This window comes from Podarcis pityusensis (assembly GCF_964106645.2).
Source record: "Podarcis pityusensis genome assembly, chromosome: 16".
Taxonomy (NCBI): domain Eukaryota; kingdom Metazoa; phylum Chordata; class Lepidosauria; order Squamata; family Lacertidae; genus Podarcis; species Podarcis pityusensis.
Window position 1 is genome coordinate 5466278 of NC_138041.1, and position 18926 is coordinate 5485203.

Consider the following 18926-nt stretch of genomic DNA (forward strand, 5'->3'; position numbering starts at 1 on the left):
TCTTGCAGCCCACAACTGAGGGGTATTTCTGTATCATCAGCAGGGTGCTCAGTTCCTTCTCACTTCTCTCTTTCTCTCTCTTAGCATTCGCTCCCATCCCCTTTGGCGGCATTTATCTGCCTTTGGAGGTCCCCGCCAACAAGTGCCACCGCTCTCCCCTGGTCCTAGCCTACGACCAGGCCCACTTCTCTGCCCTGGTATCCATGGAGCAGAAAGAACCTCCCAAGGAACAAGGTACGTGCAGAGGGGCAGCACTTCTAAGTTCTGCTTATGCCTGGCCGAGAAAGCGGAAGGATAAAAAATTTCCCTCCCCCTCGCACGACGCCGGAAGTCGTGGGCATCCGGTGAAGCTGAATATTGGGAGATTCAGGACAGGTAAGAAAGGATTTTCCCACGCAGCACAGAGTTAAGCTGTGGAACTCACTGCCACAGGAAGATGGCCACCATTTGCCATCAAGTCTCAAGTTTGATGAGAGTGAGAGGAAATCACTTCTCCAGCAAGTTATTTTAGCAACTCCTATCATGTTGCCTCCTACCTTCCTTTCCTCTAAACCAGCGGTTCTCAACCTGTGGGTCCCCAGATGTTGTTGGACTACAACTCCCATCATCCCTGACCACTGGTCATGCTGGCTAGGAATGATGGGAGTTGTAGTCCAACAACATCTGGGGACCCACACAGTCCCAAAAGCACAACCTTAACCTCAACTGAGTCAGTAACTCCATCCCAGCCCCTGCCAACCTCCTTTTGAACCTGAGTCTCCCTCGAGCTGGATGGTGCTGGGTCTGCTTCTGAAAGGGGCGAGCTTCTCAGCCTTTGCCTGGCTGCCTCTCCCCTTTGCTTTCCTGCAGCCCCCCAGGCTGTTGCCTTTCCTGGCCTCTGAAAGAGCTATTCCTTTTTTCCGCCACAGCTGTGATTCCGCTCACCGACTCTGAGCACAAGCTGCTCCCAGTGCACTTTGCTGTGGACCCCGGGAAAGACTGGGAGTGGGGTAAGGACGACAACGACAATGTCCGGTTGGCCAGGTGAGTGGGAAGGGGTCGGTTTGGGGACAACAAAGGGGAGCCGCTTGGGAGGTTGGAAGGACTCAAGACAACACAGTCTGGGGCAGACGTGGTCTCATTCAGGGTCTCATCCAGCAGCGCCTACGTTCTTAAGGGGTGAGCTTGTGCTGGGTGGGTTGAGGAGGAGGATTGATCGGTGGAGTGGAGGGAGGTGGCAGGCATGGAGAGTGGCTGCCTTTTTGAGGAAGGAGAGACGGCCATCTTGGAATCTGGAATTTACCTCCGGCCCGGAACATCTCCCACTTAATGGTTTCTGAGCACCATGGTTTCAACTTGTGGGAGAAAGTCAGCTACTTGGGAGTGTTGGAGAGATCCTACAGCTCTGAATTTTGACTCTGCCTCGCATCTTTCCCCCGTTGTTTTTGTTTAGTGTGACGCTCTCGCTGGAAGCCAAGCTGCACCTACTGCACAGCTACATGAATGTAAAGTGGATCACGTTGCCTTGCGAAATGCAGGTAAGGGAAACCACCTTCCAGTTTCCAAGGAGGGCAGGTGTCCTATAATCCGATTCCTGTTCTGCTCTTGCGTGGAGAGAACACCAGGGGCTAACAGAAGACCCCCCCCCCAGCCCAAAATAGGGCAAAGCAGACCCTTGCTAACTCCGCTTACCTTTCTCTCTCTCTCTCTCTCTCTCTCTCTCTCTCTCTCTCTCCTGCCCCACTTTCCCCAGGCGCCTCTCGCACAGCCTGAGTCGCCGACCGCTTCCGCGGGGGACGATGCCCGGTCGGCGGCCGACTCGGGCGACTCGGACAAGGAGTCCGTCTGCAGCAGCTCTGCCAGCAACAGCGGAGGCAGCAAGAGCAGCAGCAGCAAGGAGAAGGAGAAGACCAAGAAGGAGCGGGAGAAGGACAAGGAGAAGAAGCGGGCCGACTCGGTGGCCAACAAGCTCGGCAGCTTTGGCAAGACGCTGGGCAGCAAGCTGAAGAAGAACATGGGGGGCCTGATGCACAGCCGGACGGTCAAGGGGGGCGTTAGCAACGGGCAAGGGGGCGAGACCCTGGAGAAGAAGAAGAAGAAGGGCTCTGTCAAGGTGAGGAAAGGCAGCAAGGACGAGGCGTTGTCCAGCGACTCGGCCACTCCGCCCGAGAAGCCCTACGTGGGCAAGGTGACCGCCGAGAAGCCGCCGGACGGCTGCAAGTACAGCAGCGACGTCCGGCTGAGTTTGAGCATCCTGCGGGCTGCCATGCAAGGGGAGCGGAAGTTCATCTTCGCCGGGCAGCTCAAGACTAGCCACCGGCACCCGTTTCAGGAGGAGATGATCCAGCGGTACCTCTCGGATGCCGAGGAGCGCTTTTCGGCGGAGCAGAAGCAGAAGGAGGCGGAGAGGAAGGCGGCCGCGGCGCTGGGCAGCGGCGGGGTGGCGGCCAAGAGGCCGGACTCGGACGGCAACCCCCTCAAAGGCGAGGAGGGCTTGCTGGGCACGGCGTATCCTCCAGGGCTCCCTCCGTACGGGCTCCAGAGCCCCGACTTGGCTGCCGTGGGGGCTAAGATGGCCGGCTTCCCCTCCAGCTACTCAGGGGTCTTCACCATCCCTCGCCCCTCCATGACGGGCGGTGTGGAGGGCTCCCATCTGCCCAGCTACCAAGAGAGCCGGAGGCAGCTTGCCGGCGGACCCTGCAGCCCCCTGCCGCCCTATGCCACCTTGCCCAGGCACTGCCCGCCGGGCCGCCCTCACCCGTACCAGACCAGCCCTTCCCACCTGGGCGGGCGCTTCTCTCCCACCGAGACGGACACGCCCCCCGGTTACGTGGGGGCAGACTGCGACCCCTCTCCCTGCCCGGGCCTGCCCGCCAACGGCTTCCGGGAGTACGCGGAGGCGGGCGGCTGCTCTCCCAAAGGCGGGGAGCGCAGCAAAGCCCGGCTGCTCTACAACCTCCAGCAGACGAAATGCAAACAGCCGAACTGCAGCTTTTACGGGCACCCGGAGACCGGGAACTACTGCTCCTGCTGCTACAAGGAGGAGCTGAAGCGCAAGGAAAGAGAGAGGGAGGCCTTGATACACAGGTTCTGAAGGGCCGGGCACCGGACTTCCTGGCCCCCCGGACCCACGCGATCCGTGGGCAATGCAATAACGCGTCCTCCCTTCCCCTCGCCCCTCCTTCCCCGCCTCGTCGAGGAGAAGGGCTGGCCGGTGTCAGAGGGGGCGGCAAGCTGCTGGTGGGGGGCGTGGGGCGGAAGGCGAGACACCCCCCTCGCTTCCGTGGAGGGAGGGAGCATGGAGAGAGGGCAGCAAAACACTGTTGGAGAACAGAAGGGATTGGCAAAGGGTTGGAGGAATCGGGAAGGTTTGAGTTTTGCAGGTTGGAAGCCGTCAAACCGAGCAGAACTTCTAGACCAAAGCTTTGAATTCCAAGGGTAAAACATACATGGTGTTGAAGGGGGGGGGGCTTTCTCTCTATCTGCCCCCGACGTGATTTTCCTTTTTTCATTTCAAAGGGATTAAACCCGCCATCCCTACATTTCCCCCCAAGTTTGAAATCTTTTTTTCCTCTTTTTATTAAGTAATATTAACCAGCTTTTTTGATTTTTTTAAAAAAATATTTTTAGGTTTTTCTCCCACCCCTTAAAACATGGCTTTTTTTTTTTTAAAGTCGGAAAAAGGACCTTTCCCCCTTTCTCTTGAGTCTCAACACTCCTGTTAACCTCCGCCTTGTCCAGATTCTGCCCCTCTCCTTCCCGCAATCCTCTCCGGTCTGTCGCAGCTAGCTTCGAAGCCTTTTTAGATGAGTTGGGCTTGAGATATTCTTTTTAAAAAGATATATTTTTTATTAAAACAAACAAACAAAAGGACCCTCTCTTGTAGGGAGCTGCGGGTGGGGTGGGCGGAGGGAGGGAACCATCAAGTCGCAATACTGAGTGTGTGTGTGTGTGTGTGTGTGTGTGTGTGTGATTGAGAGAGAGTTTTTTACTGTGCAAAAAAGCAAAAAAACAAAACCCAAGCCTGTTCTTTAGATGGTCATACCTACTTTGGGGGTGGGGGTGGGAATAGAAACCAGAACTTGAATTGGTGGGGACTTTGTTAAGAGCAATAAACCTCTGCAAACAACTTGAAAACCGGGAGAGATGGGATAAAGAGAGTTATCTGGGCATCACTGTGGTTCAATTTCCACGGCCCCTCTGCAACGCCGGTTACACGTGTGTGTACAAATTCTCTTACCTGCAGAGAATCACTTCCTTCCCGCACGAGCTGTTTTGTTTTCTTTCGTTTTGTTTTTCTCCTAGACTACCTCTGTTCTGCTGAGTAGAAATAATCTGGCTCTCTTTTGCCGAGCCGATACTTTGACTGTGGGAATGACGAGTAAAAATACTAAAGAATTATAGATATATATTTTTAACAGGGCTCTACATTTGTGTTAGAGGGGAGGGGCGGGTAGCGGGTGGGAGGGATGTAAAAAACAGAGAACTAACTATACACTATATTTTTCTCGTTTTGGGGGGCGGGGGAGGGAAATGACCCCCCCGTTTCCCCACAAATCTCGCCCCCCCCCCAAGCCCCTGGAAATCTATGGCGTTTTTAGAAAATTCCTTCCCCCTGCTACACCTACCGTCGCTGCTGCAATACGAATGTTTATTTCCCCAGGGTAGGGAACGGCCTTGGAAACCTTCGTCTGACACGGGTTTGAGCGGGAGCCCGCAAAAAGCGAAGAACGGGGGGCCGTAAAGCGGGCAAGATCCGGTGGGGAGGTACGTCTGACTCGCTGACGAGTCTCCGAAACTATGCAATTCTTTTTCCACTCCAAAGCTGCCCGGGTAGGACCAAGAGGGATAATGCAAGTGTACTTAAAAAAATCAGAACGACTGGGCAAAAGACGAAACAAAACTCGGGTAGTTTTCTTAGCTCCTTTGCGCTGCCTTAACGGGAAAGGGGTGGTTGTCTTCATGGCTTTGTTTAGAGGATGGGGCAAAAAGGATTGTGCCCATACAGACCGCCGGGCTCAGCCTGTTGAGGGCTCGGCTGCCTCGTATGAAAGGGGTGTGCGATTTTGCGGGGAAAGTCCTCTTCCAACCCCATGTGGGACAAAGGCTCTGCCCTACCCGTCCCCTTCGCTACAGTGGTGTCCACCGGCAATTTCAAATCTTCACGGATTTCAGAGCGGATGGGGTATTTTTCCCCGGTCAGGGGTGGCTGCGTGGAGCTAGCAGAAGACTGGAGTGGGGAGCAATAGCAGATGAATTATTGGGGCTCAGGACTCCCTGTGTGCAGTTCTCCACCCCGATGGAAGAGGCAAAGGCCTGTGCAAAAATGAGGAGCCTTTGGCTTTCCGAACGTGGCTGAACTACGACTCCCATGGGAGTCGTAGTTCAGCGGCACCTGCGAGGCCAAAAGATATCACTCCAGGGTCAGGAGAAGGATTGGGAGCCTTCATCCCTCCAGCCAGCATAACCCTCTGGCCTTCGGTTATGCCAGCTGACGGGAGTCAAGGGCCACGGACATTCCTCCTCCCTTTATTCCAGGGGGTAAACAGTTTGGGGGCTTGTTCCTGGGGGATTTAGCCTGCCTAGGGCGTGGGTGGCAAGCCAGGGCCTCTTCAGTGGAAACACCTGGAGAGAGAGAGAGAGCACCCCAGGTAATTTTCGATGCCTGAAGCATCCTTTGCTAAATGACAAGAAACCCTTTGAAGGAAGGCCGCCTTGAGTTGTGCTCACAGCTCCATAACGCACATAGTTAAAATGAAAGGCATCGCTGCCTAGCTGGGAAGTAGCCAAATTTTCTTTGCTCGTCACACGTGTGGGCTGTGTGTGTGTGTGTGTACATGTTCTTTTCCACCCCCTAAAATATCTCCCAAGTACAGGCATAGGCAAACTTGGCCCTCCAGCTGTTTTGGGACTACAACTCCCATCATCCCTGACCGCTGGTCCTGATAGCTACGGATGATGGGAGTTGTAGTCCCAAAACATCTGGAGGGCCGAGTTGGCCTCTGCCTGCCCAAGCATATTTTCCTGGGGCTTTTGGATGAAACGGTTGCATCTATTGTCATCTTTCTGCCCACCTTTGAGTGCATTGGGGTTGGCCAGCGGGAGCATTCACTGAGGGTTGTGGTGGTTGTTTTTTGCAAAGTTTGATCTGTATTTAAAACGAAAACCCTTCTGAATGAATCAGGCCATTAAAGGTGGATACGTGTATGTATGTAGTCTGGAAAAGGGAAATGGCGAGGTTGGAAGATTGGATCGTGGAAGGTTTTGCAGTCATTTGGAAAAAAAAACCACCCAAAAAGTCATTTTTTGCTTTAAGTAGTAACCCATGTTTCCCATCTGCTAGAGTATCTTAAGGCCAAAGTTAGGGTAATGTCCATTCATTTTCTCTTTGTGTTAGGACAGCATGGTTGGTGCTCACCCAAATCCTTGCTTAGACCCTCTTGAAATTAATGGACCTAAACTAGTCGACATGGATGAATTTCTAGGGGTCTACTCTGAGTAGGGCTAACAAGTGACTTATAGCCCTTCCCCCCCTCTAACTCACAAATTATAATTTCTTCAGATCTCGCCTCGATGGTTAGTCACTGGTCTCTTGTGTCTGGTCTTATTTCATTAGTAATATTATTATTTCTGCAATTAGGTTGTAGTACCTTTTAAAAAATCAAGGGGAGAAATGAACTTGAAGCATTTTTGAGTTTGCTTTTTCTAAAAAAAAAAAGTATTTTTCTTCTGTGAACACCAGAGTGCAAACTAACGTCCAAATTCCAAAGCCCTTCCTGCCTTAATGACGTCACGATGAATTCTAATTAATTAACTTTCATATACTCGGGGGGACTCTGAATCAGTGTAGCTGTGTCTGGCTGGCTTTAGTTTTTAAAAAAATAAATCAAATTTTTCTAATATTCCACCTTGTTTCCTTTATGGCGAACATCTCTTCCCACCCCAACCTCATGCTTCATTCCTTAAAAGGGAATATTTTAAAAAAGACGTCTTATTTATTGAACTGATGCAAACCCCTTCTGTTTCCCCCCCAAAAAAACCCATTCCCTAGGCAGCTGAAAACTACAATGAAAATGTTTTATGGTACACTCCACCCCCCTTTTTACTTTTTAGAAAAGGCTAGGTTGCAAGAGGGAGAGTTAAGCAGTCTGAATTTCCAAGCACCTTTTCATTTCAGAAACATACATTTCGGTGAGGTTAGGGGTTTGTGTTTGTGTATGTTTGTAAAGTGGGGAGAAGAATGGTATGTTTGATTGTGGTCCAGCCCCCTCTAGTGGTCAGGAGTGGTTCTGCCACACCTCGACCACATGTTTCCCACTGGGTTTTTGGGGGGTGGGAGGATTGGGGTTGGAAATTAAAACAAAAACACAGTTTTGCACACTTTCTTGTGCAAAGGAAGGAAATGGGGTGAACCCCAAGCTGTGGCTTTTGACATTTCTTATGCTAGGACATCCTCTGGACTGTCCCTCCCTTTCCGCCCCCCCTCCCCAAATAGGTTAAAGCGGTTGGAATGAACCCGAGTACTGTCATTGCTCTAGAGGCATAAACGTTTGAAAAAATATATAAATATATATATATATAGAAATATGCACAACAATACATTTTGCACAGCAAAAAAAAGAGCCTCATTGGACAACGGTTTTTAGTTTCGTTTATTCTATGCGAGCTCATTAACTCTTAAGGTTCTGTCTCAGTTTCTTTCAATTTGCTTTTTTTTTCCTGGAGGGAAGGGGGAGATAGAATGACTGTGGGGTTTGTTTGTTTTTTGTTGTTGTTCCAAGGGATTAATTAAAAAAAAGTCCAGGGTATAACTTTAACCAGCTTGTAGAGTCTCCATAGAAAGGTTTCTCTTTTATGGGTTTTATTTTTTTCTCCTGCTAGTTGTCTGAGAAGTGACCTGAATTAATTCTCCCGTTGTTGTTGACAATAAAAAAAAACTATTTTTAAAGAAACCGCAACTTTATTTAAACATATATCAGTGTGGGCAACTTTTTATTTACTTTGCTCCTGCAGTACCTTTACTGAACGCTAGGGGTCGCTGCTGTCCGATCTCACTTAAAACAGTGTATAATTTCTGGTTGGCTTGTTTTTAATATGTTGTGAATCAGCCTGGTGACTCATAGGGAGGGACGCTGGTGTGCAGCAGAGGAGCCTCCGGGGCACAGAAAGAATCATAGAGTTGGAAGGTCCCATTAGAGTCATCTAGTCTAGCCCCCTGCATTGCATTCAAGCACTCAACGCACAAATCAGCCCTTCAGGTTTGCAGATGGCGGGGAGCCTCTTAATGAGCCTGCCCTGTGACAGTCCCCTAATATATTTTCCCAAAGGGATGCGGGTGGCGCTGTGGGTTAAACCACAGAGCCTAGGGCTTGCCGATCAGAAAGTCAGCGGTTCGAATCCCCGCGATGGGGTGAGCTCCCATTGCTCGGTCCCTGCTCCTGCCAACCCTAGCAGTTCAAAAGCACGTCAAAGTGCAAGGAGATAAATAGGTACCGCTCTGGCGGGAAGCTAAACGGCGTTTCCGTGCGCTGCTCTGGTTCGCCAGAAGCGGCTTAGTCATGCTGGCCCACTATCCAGTGGGTTTTGTGGGTTTTGCTTTTTCGAATTGGGGTTATAGTCAAACAAGGGATACGGGTGGCGCTGTGCTCTAAACCGCTGAGCCTCCTGGGCTTGCCGATCAGAAGGTTGGCAGTTCGAATCTGCACTCTGTCCCAGCTCCTGCCTACCTAGCAGTTCGAAAGCACACCAGTGCAAGTAGATAAATAGGTACCACTACTGCGGGAAGGTAAATTGCGTTTCCGTGCGCTCTGGTTTCCGTCACGGTGTTCCGTGCGCCAGTAGCGGTTTAGTCCTGCTGGCCACATGACCCAGAAAGCTGTCCGTGGACAAACGCCGGCTCCCTTGGCCCGAAAGCAAGATGAGTGCCGCAAGCCCATAGTCGCCTTTGACTGGACTTAACCGTCCAGGGGTCCTTTACCTTTTGACCTATATTTTCCCACCAGAGGCCAAAGATCAAGAGGGCGCACACACACCCAATTCAGTGTATGAAAGCTCCCTGGCCAGGCTGGTGACTGAACACTGCGATGGGTATTCCCCCCACCAGAGGGCAGTAGGCATATTGGGGGCATCCTTCGTACTGTGTCCCCTGCTAAGCTTACAGCTGCTCATTCTGCCCAATGGTAGGGCTTGCCTTCATAGAAACAGCAGGTGCCTGGTCATCGGATCAGGACCTTATACCGAGTTAGCACAGGGGTCCAGTATCTCAGGGTCGTCTACACTGAGTAGTAGCTGCTCTCCAGGGTTTTAGAAATTCATCTTCCCAAGCCTGACCTGGAGGGGCTGGGGATTGAACCTCAGACCTTCTGCATGCCAAGCAAGTGTCCTACCCACCCAGCTGCGGTCCTTGTTTGCAGCAGGTCTTTGCTGCAACTCCCTTTAGTTGGTTCAGGGCCCTCCAAACTTAGGAAGAAATGGAGCGGGCTTTAAAATGGTCCGAGATTAAAGCAATCCAATCTGCTCATCTGCGGCTGCTTATTTTCCACTTTCTGCTTTTGAGGGCTGGGAGACGCCTTTTTGGATCTGGATGGGCGTGGTGGAAGCCCAAACCCAGTCCTGGGACATGTTTTAAAGGTCAGAGACGAATGCCGGAACATCTGACTCATCTTAAAAGCAAGAGGAATCTTGGAATCCCATCACTGCAAGAATTAGACTGATGTTTTTCAAACCCTCAGCTCAAATCTTCTAGGGCAGTGTTTCTTGGCCTTGGGTCCCCAGATGTTGATGGACTACAACTCCCATCACCCATGAACACTGGTCCTGCTAGCTATGGATGATGGGAGTTGTAGTCCAATAACAGCCGGGGGCCCAAGGTTGAGAAAAGCTGCTCTAGGGTTTGGCAAGAGATCGCTGCTTCAGAGCTGGACCTGCATAAATTATGATAACACAATTGGTCCAAAAAGAGGGCAGGAATTTCAAGCCATTTGAGTCGTTTGAAGCAGAAGAAAGGAACCTTTTTATTACTATTTTATTAACCTATTATTATTATTATCTGATTTATATACTGCCCTCGCAAGATCTCGCAGTCAGGGACCACATTTCCTTCTAGACAACTTTCTAAGGGCCACGTACAATAATAGAGCAATTAATAAAACTTTTCCCTTGTACTTTCAGCTGATTCCTACACACACCCCTCTCTCTGTATCTGAAGAGGGATCTTCTGACTTCCAGGACACTTTCCCAGCCAGGCAAAAACTGCTCTGGGTCCAAAGGGGGACCAGTGAGGAGAGGTCTGGAGGGCCACTGGTTCCCCACCTCTGATTTGAACACGCACACTGGTTTTTCCCTGTATCTCGTCCCCTGCTTTTCCGCACCAAGAGACAAATGCAATCTTTGGTTACCTGCCTGGGACTTGAAACGCGTCTGCAGGAGGCCAAGGTCTTCTGTTGCTTGCTTTTCCCTGGGCTCTGGTTACACGGGAAGGAACATTTTGTTGTGTTCATATTGCAGAGGCCTCTCACATGAGATGGTGCCCCTCTTCAGGGAGGCCTCACCACACACCAAGGGTAAGAAAACACCCTTGGCTTTTTGTCATCCGTCCTCCCTTCTAGGTGTTCTCCAAATTAGACACACAAATATTGGGGTTTCTTCCTACTCACCCTGGCCTCATCCAGCTCAATATCGTTCTCATTAACTGGCAGTGTCTCTTTGGGGGTTCGAGCTGTGATTCCGTTGTAGCGGGTTGGGCTAGATGACCCTGGGGTCCCTTCCAACCTACAATTTTGTGATGGAATCAAAGGAGGAATGGGAATACTTTAAATGGTTGACTTTTCTTCTACCACCCTCCTGTGCAAGTGTAGCGCCCTTCCCCAAGCAGAGATGGGTCGCTGGATCAAAATTAGGGTGCCTCTTTACAGATAGGGTTTGGTATTTCACACACTGGTCCCATCACCTCCTGGCAAATAGAAGGGGAAGAAATGGAGGCAGTGAGAGATTTTACTTTCTTGGGCTCCATAATCACTGCAGATGGTGACAGCAGTCATGAAATTAAAAGACGCCTGCTCCTTGGGAGAAAAGCAATGACAAACCTAGACAGCATCTTAAAAAGTAGAGACATCACCTTGCCAAAAAGGTCCGTATAGTTAAAGCTATGGTCTCCCCAGTAGTGATGTATGGAAGTGAGAGCTGGACCATAAAGAAGGCTGATCGCTGAAGAATTGATGCTTTTGAATTCTGGTGCTGGAGGAGACTCTTGAGAGTCCCATGGACTGCAAGAAGATCAAACCTCTCCATTCTGAAGGAAATCAGCCCTGAGTGCTCACTGGAAGGACAGATCCTGAAGCTGAGGCTCCAAGACTTTGGCCACCTCATGAGAAGAGAAAACTCCCTGGACAAGACCCTGATGTTGGGAAAGATGGCGGGCACAAGGAGAAGGGGACGACAGAGGGCGAGATGGTTGGACAGTGTTCTCGAAGAGACCAACATGAGTTTGCCCAAACTGCGGGAGGCAGTGGAAGACAGGAGTGCCTGGCGTGCTCTGGTCCATGGGGTCACGAAGAGTCGGACACGACTAAACAACAATTTCACACACACACACACACACACACACACGCACACACCACTGGCTTCCTCTTTTAACTTCCCATCACAAACAACGATGTTTGCCCAATCGGCTTTCTCCTCTCTGTCGCAGAAGACGTGAAGCTGACACCATTTGGCCGCTTCAAGCCAATTATGTGGCCTTAATCCTATAAAGTCTCTGTGATTTCTCATGACAGGTTGCCCTTTCAGTCAAGATCTAGGCTGTGTGCTTGTCCTTTTAATTCCTGTGATGGAGAGAAAAGGTGATGGAAGACTTTGGTGATTCCTAGCAGGCTTGTCTCGTACTCTGTCAATCGGAAATTCTAAGAAACCCAAAGAAATCTGCAGTTTTGAAATCAGTGCAGCTCTGAAAGGCTCAGTCCGCCATCTTGATTCGAAATGGCATCCAATTTTATCCCCCCCAAAATTAAATAGCTGAAAACCTGTTCTTTGATTTCAGGCTCCACCGTGCAAAATTGGATGTTGACATCTTAAAGCAATACTCAAATGCATAGTGGATAAACAATTTTACAAAATACAGGGTAGATAATAATCATAGAATTGTAGGGTTTGGAGGGATCCCAGTGGTCATCTAGTCAAGCCCCTGTAATTGAGGAATCACAGCTGAAGAATCCCTGGCAGATGGCCATCCAACCTGTGTTTAAAAACCTCCAAAGAAGAAGAGTCCACAACCTTCTGAGGTACTTGCTATGTTGTTTGTTGTGCTGTTTTATTTAAGGACAGCTTTCAACAATCCCTCATCAAATGAATCCCAGGTTTCATTAGAATACATTTTTTAAAAATTTATTTATCAAAATTTATCTACTGCCTAACTTTTTTTTAAACAAACAGCAACAACAACCCATAAAATATACACGCAACAGCCCTGGATAATTTTTGGAGGAAATCAGAGTTAGGAAATGTATCAGAACATATAAGAACTGCCCTGGCTTCTAGGTGAGACATGGGCTTCTCCCCCACCACCTGTTTCCAGCAGTGGTCAGCTAGATCCCGTTTGTGGGGTGGGGTGGGGCCCCCAACATGGACAGAAGGCATTGGCACTCCCCTGCTTCCTGTCCCCTGCCTTTGACGGTAGACTGCTTATGAGTGGGGAGGCTCCACTTTGCCCCTGTGGGTTTCGCCTGGCTGCATTTAACTTGGAGTAGTAGAAGACCATTGGGACATGGGTTAAACCACAGAGCCTAGGACCTGCCGATCAGAAGGTCAGCGGTCCTAATCCCCGCGACGGGGTGAGCTCCCATTGCTCGGTCCCTGCTCCTGCCAACCTAGCAGTTCAAAAGCACGTCAAAGTGCAAGTAGATAAATAGGTACCACTCCAGCGGGAAGGTAAACGGCATTTCCATGCGCTGCTCTGGTTCACCAGAAGTGGCTTAGTCCTGCTGGCCACATGACCCAGAAGCTGTATGCCAGCTCCCTCAGCCAGTAAAGCGAGATGAGCGCTGCAAGCCCAGAATCGGTCACGACTGGACCTAATGCTCAGGGGTCCCTTTACCTTTTTCAGTAGAAGAAGATCAAATGAGCCTGCTGGATCAGGCCAGTGGCCCATCTAGTCCAGCATCCTGTCCTCACAGCGGCCAAACAGATGCCTATTGTGGGAATCCCACAGGCAGGATCCTTTCCTGCGGTTTGCAGCAACTGCGATTCAGAAGCATTTGTACCTCTGACTGGGGAGATCAGAGCAGAGGCATCCTGGCTGGTACCCATTGATCGCCCTCCTCCATGAACGCTTCCAACCCTCTTTCAAAGCCGCCTTTACTTCTGCGTAAAGAAGTCCTTTCTTTTATCCATCCTGAATCTTTTCAACGTTCAGCTTCGTAGGGCGTCGAGTTGTTTTTTTTAAAAAAATACAAATTTTATTAGTATTTTCCACACCACCACAACAACACAAATAATATCGAAAAATAACAATACAGTGGTACCTCGGGTTACATACACTTCAGGTTACAGACTCCGCTAACCCAGAAATATTACCTCAGGTTAAGAACTTTGCTTCAGGAGGAGAACAGAAATCCCGCGGCGGCAGCGGGAGGCCCCATTAGCTAAAGTGGTGCTTCAGGTTAAGAACAGTTTCAGGTTAAGTATGGACCACCTGGAACGAATTAAGTACGTAACCCGAGGTACCACTGTACACAAAACACCAAAATCAACGTCAAGGAGTTCTTAACATTAGAAGAGAAGGGTCAAAGCTTTTCTCTATCCACTCTGCATCATTCTATAAACGTCTGTCACCCATCAATGGATCCGGATGAGTGATGCCTCTTTAGTTCCAGCTCCCCGTGTGGCTAATTTTGGGGCAACCCACGTTTCGCCATCGATTGGAGCTACATGTTTAAGCTTCCTCCCTCCTGCCCCAAATATATTTGTCTCCCATCCAAATGTACACAAGGGCTGTTCTCCCTCTGAGGGTGAGAAATTCCTTCCCAGCTGAAAAAATCTCATTAACCTCCAAGGTTTTCCAGCCTCTGGCTTCGGGCGAGCAGCTTTTCTGAGGGCTGGGGCGACTCCCCCCCCCAGCACTCTCTGTCCCCATGTTTCCTGCCTCTTTGAACAGATGACATCTCGATGCTTTATAGGAGCCAATCTCTGCGTTTCTCTTCTCTGCCTCTTGGCTGAAGGACTGAATCAACCAGTTGTTCTGGTTGCTGAGGAATGCTGAGATCCAGTTTCTCTCACTGAACCAGCCTCTGAGCCTGGAAATCTCACAGCCAGGTTAGGGGGCAAAGCAGGACTTGCTGCTGGCGTTGCTGTCCTCTAGAGTGGGCAACTGGAGTCCAAGCCATACCTGAAGACTTCCTGGAGCCACCTGATTGGCCGTGGTGGAAAACGGGACTTGGGCGGCGATGGGCCTTCACTCTGATCTGATGGGCTCTCCATTTGCCATGGTCAGTTTTAGGGCTGGACGAGTCCTGGGGTTGTAGTAATGTTGCGCCGGCACGCCCCTTCCTCACCTGTCCTGCAATCCAGCGGGACCAGGCTAAGAGCCTTTGGCCTTTGGTCTTCCCATAGTACCTTGATTCAGCTTGACCAAAGTTTGTCTATTGAAATTTCCTAACTTCACTACAGGGGTGGTCTGGCGAATCTTAAAAAAATGCAGAATAAACCCCGACAAGTGAGAAACACTGGCCTGCGAGCGCTCCAATTGGAGAACGGCCTTTACCAAGGGTGTCATAGCTTTTGAAGACACTCGAACTCAGGACGCAAGGGAGAAACGTGCTAAGAAGAAGGCACGCTTGGCAAATCCACACCGTGATCAACTCCCGCCTGGAAACCTACGTCCCCACTGTGGAATTGGCCTCCGCAGTCCCTTATGGACTCACTCTTAAAACTGTTTATGGAAGACAATCTTACTTGGCTCCGAGGGACCGCCAAAGAATAAGAAGAAAGGTGTTATGACTCGGTACAATGCAAGTCCATGTTTAAACCATCCCTTTTATCATAGCTGTCAACTGTCCCTTATTTGGCGGGAAAGTCCCTTATCCCATTGATGATGTCCCTTAAACTTCCCGGGTTTCAAAGGAAGCAGCTCCTCTCCCTCCCTCCCTGCCGGCCAGGGAGGAGGGAGGCTCCAACTGTGTTGTTTGGCTGCTTTGCTCACCCAATAAGGAATCTAAGAACGACAGGGGGGTGGAGCTTGCATGCCTTGTGCGGATCAAATTGGCCGCGTTGCCTGGGGACTCGCCTTTGCTCAGCGCTTCCCAGCGGAGAGGTGACGGTGGTTTTCCTTGCTGCATCCCCTTTGCTGGGTTGCTGCGCTGTGGGAACCACCGCTTGAGGCTTCGTTTGGCTGCCGGCTGGGCTTTCTGCCTTTGGCTCGGAGGGGCTCAGAAGTTGAACATACCTGTGCCCCTTGGAAAATCCCTTATTTTGGCTGCTGATCCCTTATTTTTGAGACTGCTGGTCCCTTATTTTCAAATCTGTAAGTTGACAGCTATGCCTTTTATTCAGAACCATGAGGACTAGGATCTCACTTCCTTTTGAAGGCCTGCAGTTCAGTGGCCTTGCTGAGAGAGCTGCTGCCAGTCAGTGTAGCCAGTACTGAGCTCAGTGGGCCACTGCTCTGGCTCAGTTAAAGGTGTCATTTTCATGCTGCTGTGTTCCTAAGTTGCTAACGCTCTGGTAGAAAGGTTTTTCCCCCCTTTGCTTTTGTTCCTCCTCGTTGCACTCGAACCCGCAGCCCAGCTATTTTCCTTCCCGAAACGCCTCATTCCTGCCCCAGCCATTAAAAAAACCCACGCAGGGAGTGCTTTCACCCACTTTCACGGCGCACCTCATGTGCCCTCTGAAAATGTCTTCTGCATGACAGAAGGTGCCCCGAGGCCCCGAGACGGGAGAAGCAATAAATTATAGAAATGCAGATCACAGTCTTTTTCTCCCCTGGTTTGGAGCTAAATTTGTCTTTTAAGAGGGTGGGGAGAAAGAGCAAATTTCCGCAAGGGAAGCTGGTGATTCACCCAGACGGTGCTTTCTTCTTTTTATGAGGGTCTGTCAGGCAATCTGGAAACAAGAAGTTCAGAAGGACATTTCATTCTCTTTCTCTCGGGCAAAGGTGTAAAAGAGAGGGATTGTGTGCTTGGATCCTGCTCAAGTGTTTCCCATTGGGCCACTGTGAGGACAGGATGAGCCCCCCCCCTCTGGCCTGATATAGCAGGTTCTTCTTCTGCTCCTGTGGAACCTCCAGGTCCAGAGTCAGTCTATCTGGATTCCTAGGTTCATAGGGGCATTGAGCAAACACGATGGGCAAATCTGCCCGTTTTTGATTCTCTCTGTTTCTTTTCTTTTTAAAAACAACCTGAAGTTCTCCAGATTTCCGCAAGTTCTTCTTTCAGCCTGGATAGCTCAGCTTGTTAGAGCATGATGTTGAGAATGCCAGTGTTGCGGGTTCAATCCTGATACAGGACAGCTGCATATTTGGTTGGAATAGATATCCTCAGGGTCTCTTCCAACTCTATGAGTTGCAATCTGCTTGCAATCCCTGCCCCTGCAAAAAAATGTGGATATTTCATCCACATTTTAGGGCGAGTTTCTCCTAAAGCACACATTTTTTTGCAAATCCATTTTCGCCCAGGTAAATTGTATGCTATTTTCCTTTTGCACAGATACTCTCATACACCCTGGTGTTTGCGTTTTTGCATTGCAAAATGAAGAAACGTCTGAGTTTCAAAAGTTGGCTGTGTTTCCATCCACACTCCTGATTTCTGCCTTTATTTATATGAGATGATGGGTGGATAGGCGATATCAGGGACATGTAGCTTTTTGCTTTGTTTATTTAGAGAATTTGTACCAGGCTCCTCAGCTGAAAGATGCCCCAAATTGCCGTATAAACAATCCATCCGAGCCAGACAGTCTCCGCCTGCAACCCTATAATCTAAAAAGACAATGACACACATGAGGAAAGAGCACGTGGAGGGCAGAGGAGGAAAAAAAGCAGTTCTCACGAAGACCAGCTGGCATCGGGAGACTGGGTAGCTCAGTAGGTTAGTGTATGTTGCTGGTAACAGCAACGTTGCAAGTTTGATCCCCATAGGGAACAGCTGAGTATCCCTGCATTGCAGAACTTTCTTCCAACTCTAGAATTCAATGATTTCAGGCAGAGCTGTATGGAATGAACCCTGATTCCCAACTCTCCCACTGATGCAGCCTGATGGATTGGGTGCTGCCGGACTGAACAAATGAAGCAATAATAATAATAATACTAATACTAATACTAATAATAATAATAATAATAATAATAGTTTATTTATACCCCGCCCATCTGGCTGGGATTCCCCAGCCACTCTGGGCAGCTTCCCAAAAAAATATTAAAATACTGTAATACATCAAACATTAAAAGATTCCCTAAACAGGGCTGCCTTCAGATGTCTTCTAAAAGTCTGGTAGTTGTTTACATCTGGTGGGAGGGTGTTCCACAGGGCAGGTGCCACTACCGAGAAGGCCCTCTGCCTGGTTCCCTGTAACTTGGCTTCTCGCAGGGAGGGAACCGCCAGAAGGCCCTCGGAGCTGGACCTCAGTGTCCGGGCAGAACGATGGGGGTGGAGACGTTCCTTCAGATATACTGGGCCGAGGCCGTTTAGGGCTTTCAAGGTCAGCACCAACACTTTGAATTGTGCTGAGAAATGTACTGGGAGCCAGTGTAGGTCTCTCAAGAGTGATGTGGTCCTGGCGGCCACTCCCAGTCACCAGTCTGGCTGCTGCATTCTGAATTAGTTGTAGTTTCCGGGTCACCTTCAAAGGTAGCCCCAAAGGCTACCCAAAGGCTTCTCTCTCTCTCTCTCTCTCTCTCTCTCTCTCTCTCTTTCTCTCCAGTCAATGGAAAGAACCACTTTGCTGCATGTTCTGATAGTTGACTCCATCCTGGGACTCCGCCAAGGCCGTAAAAGTGGCTGAAGGTTTAAGAAGCAAGCTGCCGGTCCACATTTCATCATGCATTCCTCTCTCTCTCTCTTCCCCTCTTAATCCCTGGCGCTTTCCTTGATATCATGCAACCCTCCAGCCAGGGAGTGGCGGCTTCAGAGCGAGAGCCTTTCGCTTCTGTGTGTGAGGAGGAAAGAATCTCACTTGTCATGGGGCCTCCTTCGCAGCCTTGAGCGAACAGGTAGATGGGGGCTGGCCTTAGGTTGTCCTCAGCACCACCCAAATAAACATCATGAGACCCGGCCTGCGGCGAAGGAAGGGCGCCCAAGAGAAGCATGTCTTCCTCCCTCCCTCTTCCTCGTGTAGCTGCAACACGACAGCCCTGCGGTGTTGCCAGCGGGCCTTACTCTCCGGGAGTTGCTGCTCTTCCACTTAATCTTGCAGCTCAGATGGATAGGGGGCCTGGCAGTGGGGTAATGAGATCCCAAGTCAGTTGGCCAAATCGGTCAGGTCTCCTGGGCAGGCACCTGAAACACCGTTCTGCATCTGAGAGGTGACAGACCGGATTAGAGTAATGGCAAGGCAAACAACAACAACAATTTATTATTTGTACCCCGCCCATCTGGCTGGGTTTCCCCAGCCACTCTGGGCGGCTTCCAACAAGGATTAAAAATACATCAAAATGTGACACATTAAAAACTTCCCTGAACAGGGCTGCCTTCAGATGTCTTCTAAATGTTAGGTACAGTGGTACCTCGGGTTAAGTACTTAATTTGTTCCGGAGGTCCGTTCTTAACCTGAAACTGTTCTTAACCTGAAGCACCACTTTAGCTAATGGGGCCTCCTGCTGCCGCCGCGCCGCCGGAGCACGATTTCTGTTCCCATCCTGAAGCAAAGTTCTTAACCTGAAGCACTATTTCTGGGTTAGCGGAGTCTGTAACCTGAAGCGTATGTAACCCAAGGTACCACTGTAGTTGTTTATCTCTTTGACATCTGGT

The 18926-nt window shown here is 50.0% G+C and overlaps 1 protein-coding gene across 3 annotated transcripts in view; it reads left to right on the plus strand.

Moving 5' to 3' along the window:
• Positions 1 to 7931, plus strand: part of OTUD7B (OTU deubiquitinase 7B) — a 50502-nt gene extending 42571 nt beyond the window's left edge. For all 3 annotated transcript variants that reach the window (XM_080984567.1, XM_080984566.1, XM_080984565.1), the window contains exons 9-12: positions 85 to 234; positions 909 to 1023; positions 1433 to 1517; positions 1733 to 7931. In XM_080984567.1, the coding sequence (XP_080840693.1) occupies positions 85 to 234; positions 909 to 1023; positions 1433 to 1517; positions 1733 to 3073 (1691 nt within the window). In that variant the 3' untranslated portion in view covers positions 3074 to 7931. The remainder of the gene's footprint in view (positions 1 to 84; positions 235 to 908; positions 1024 to 1432; positions 1518 to 1732) is intronic.
• Positions 7932 to 18926: the final 10995 nt, after the last annotated feature.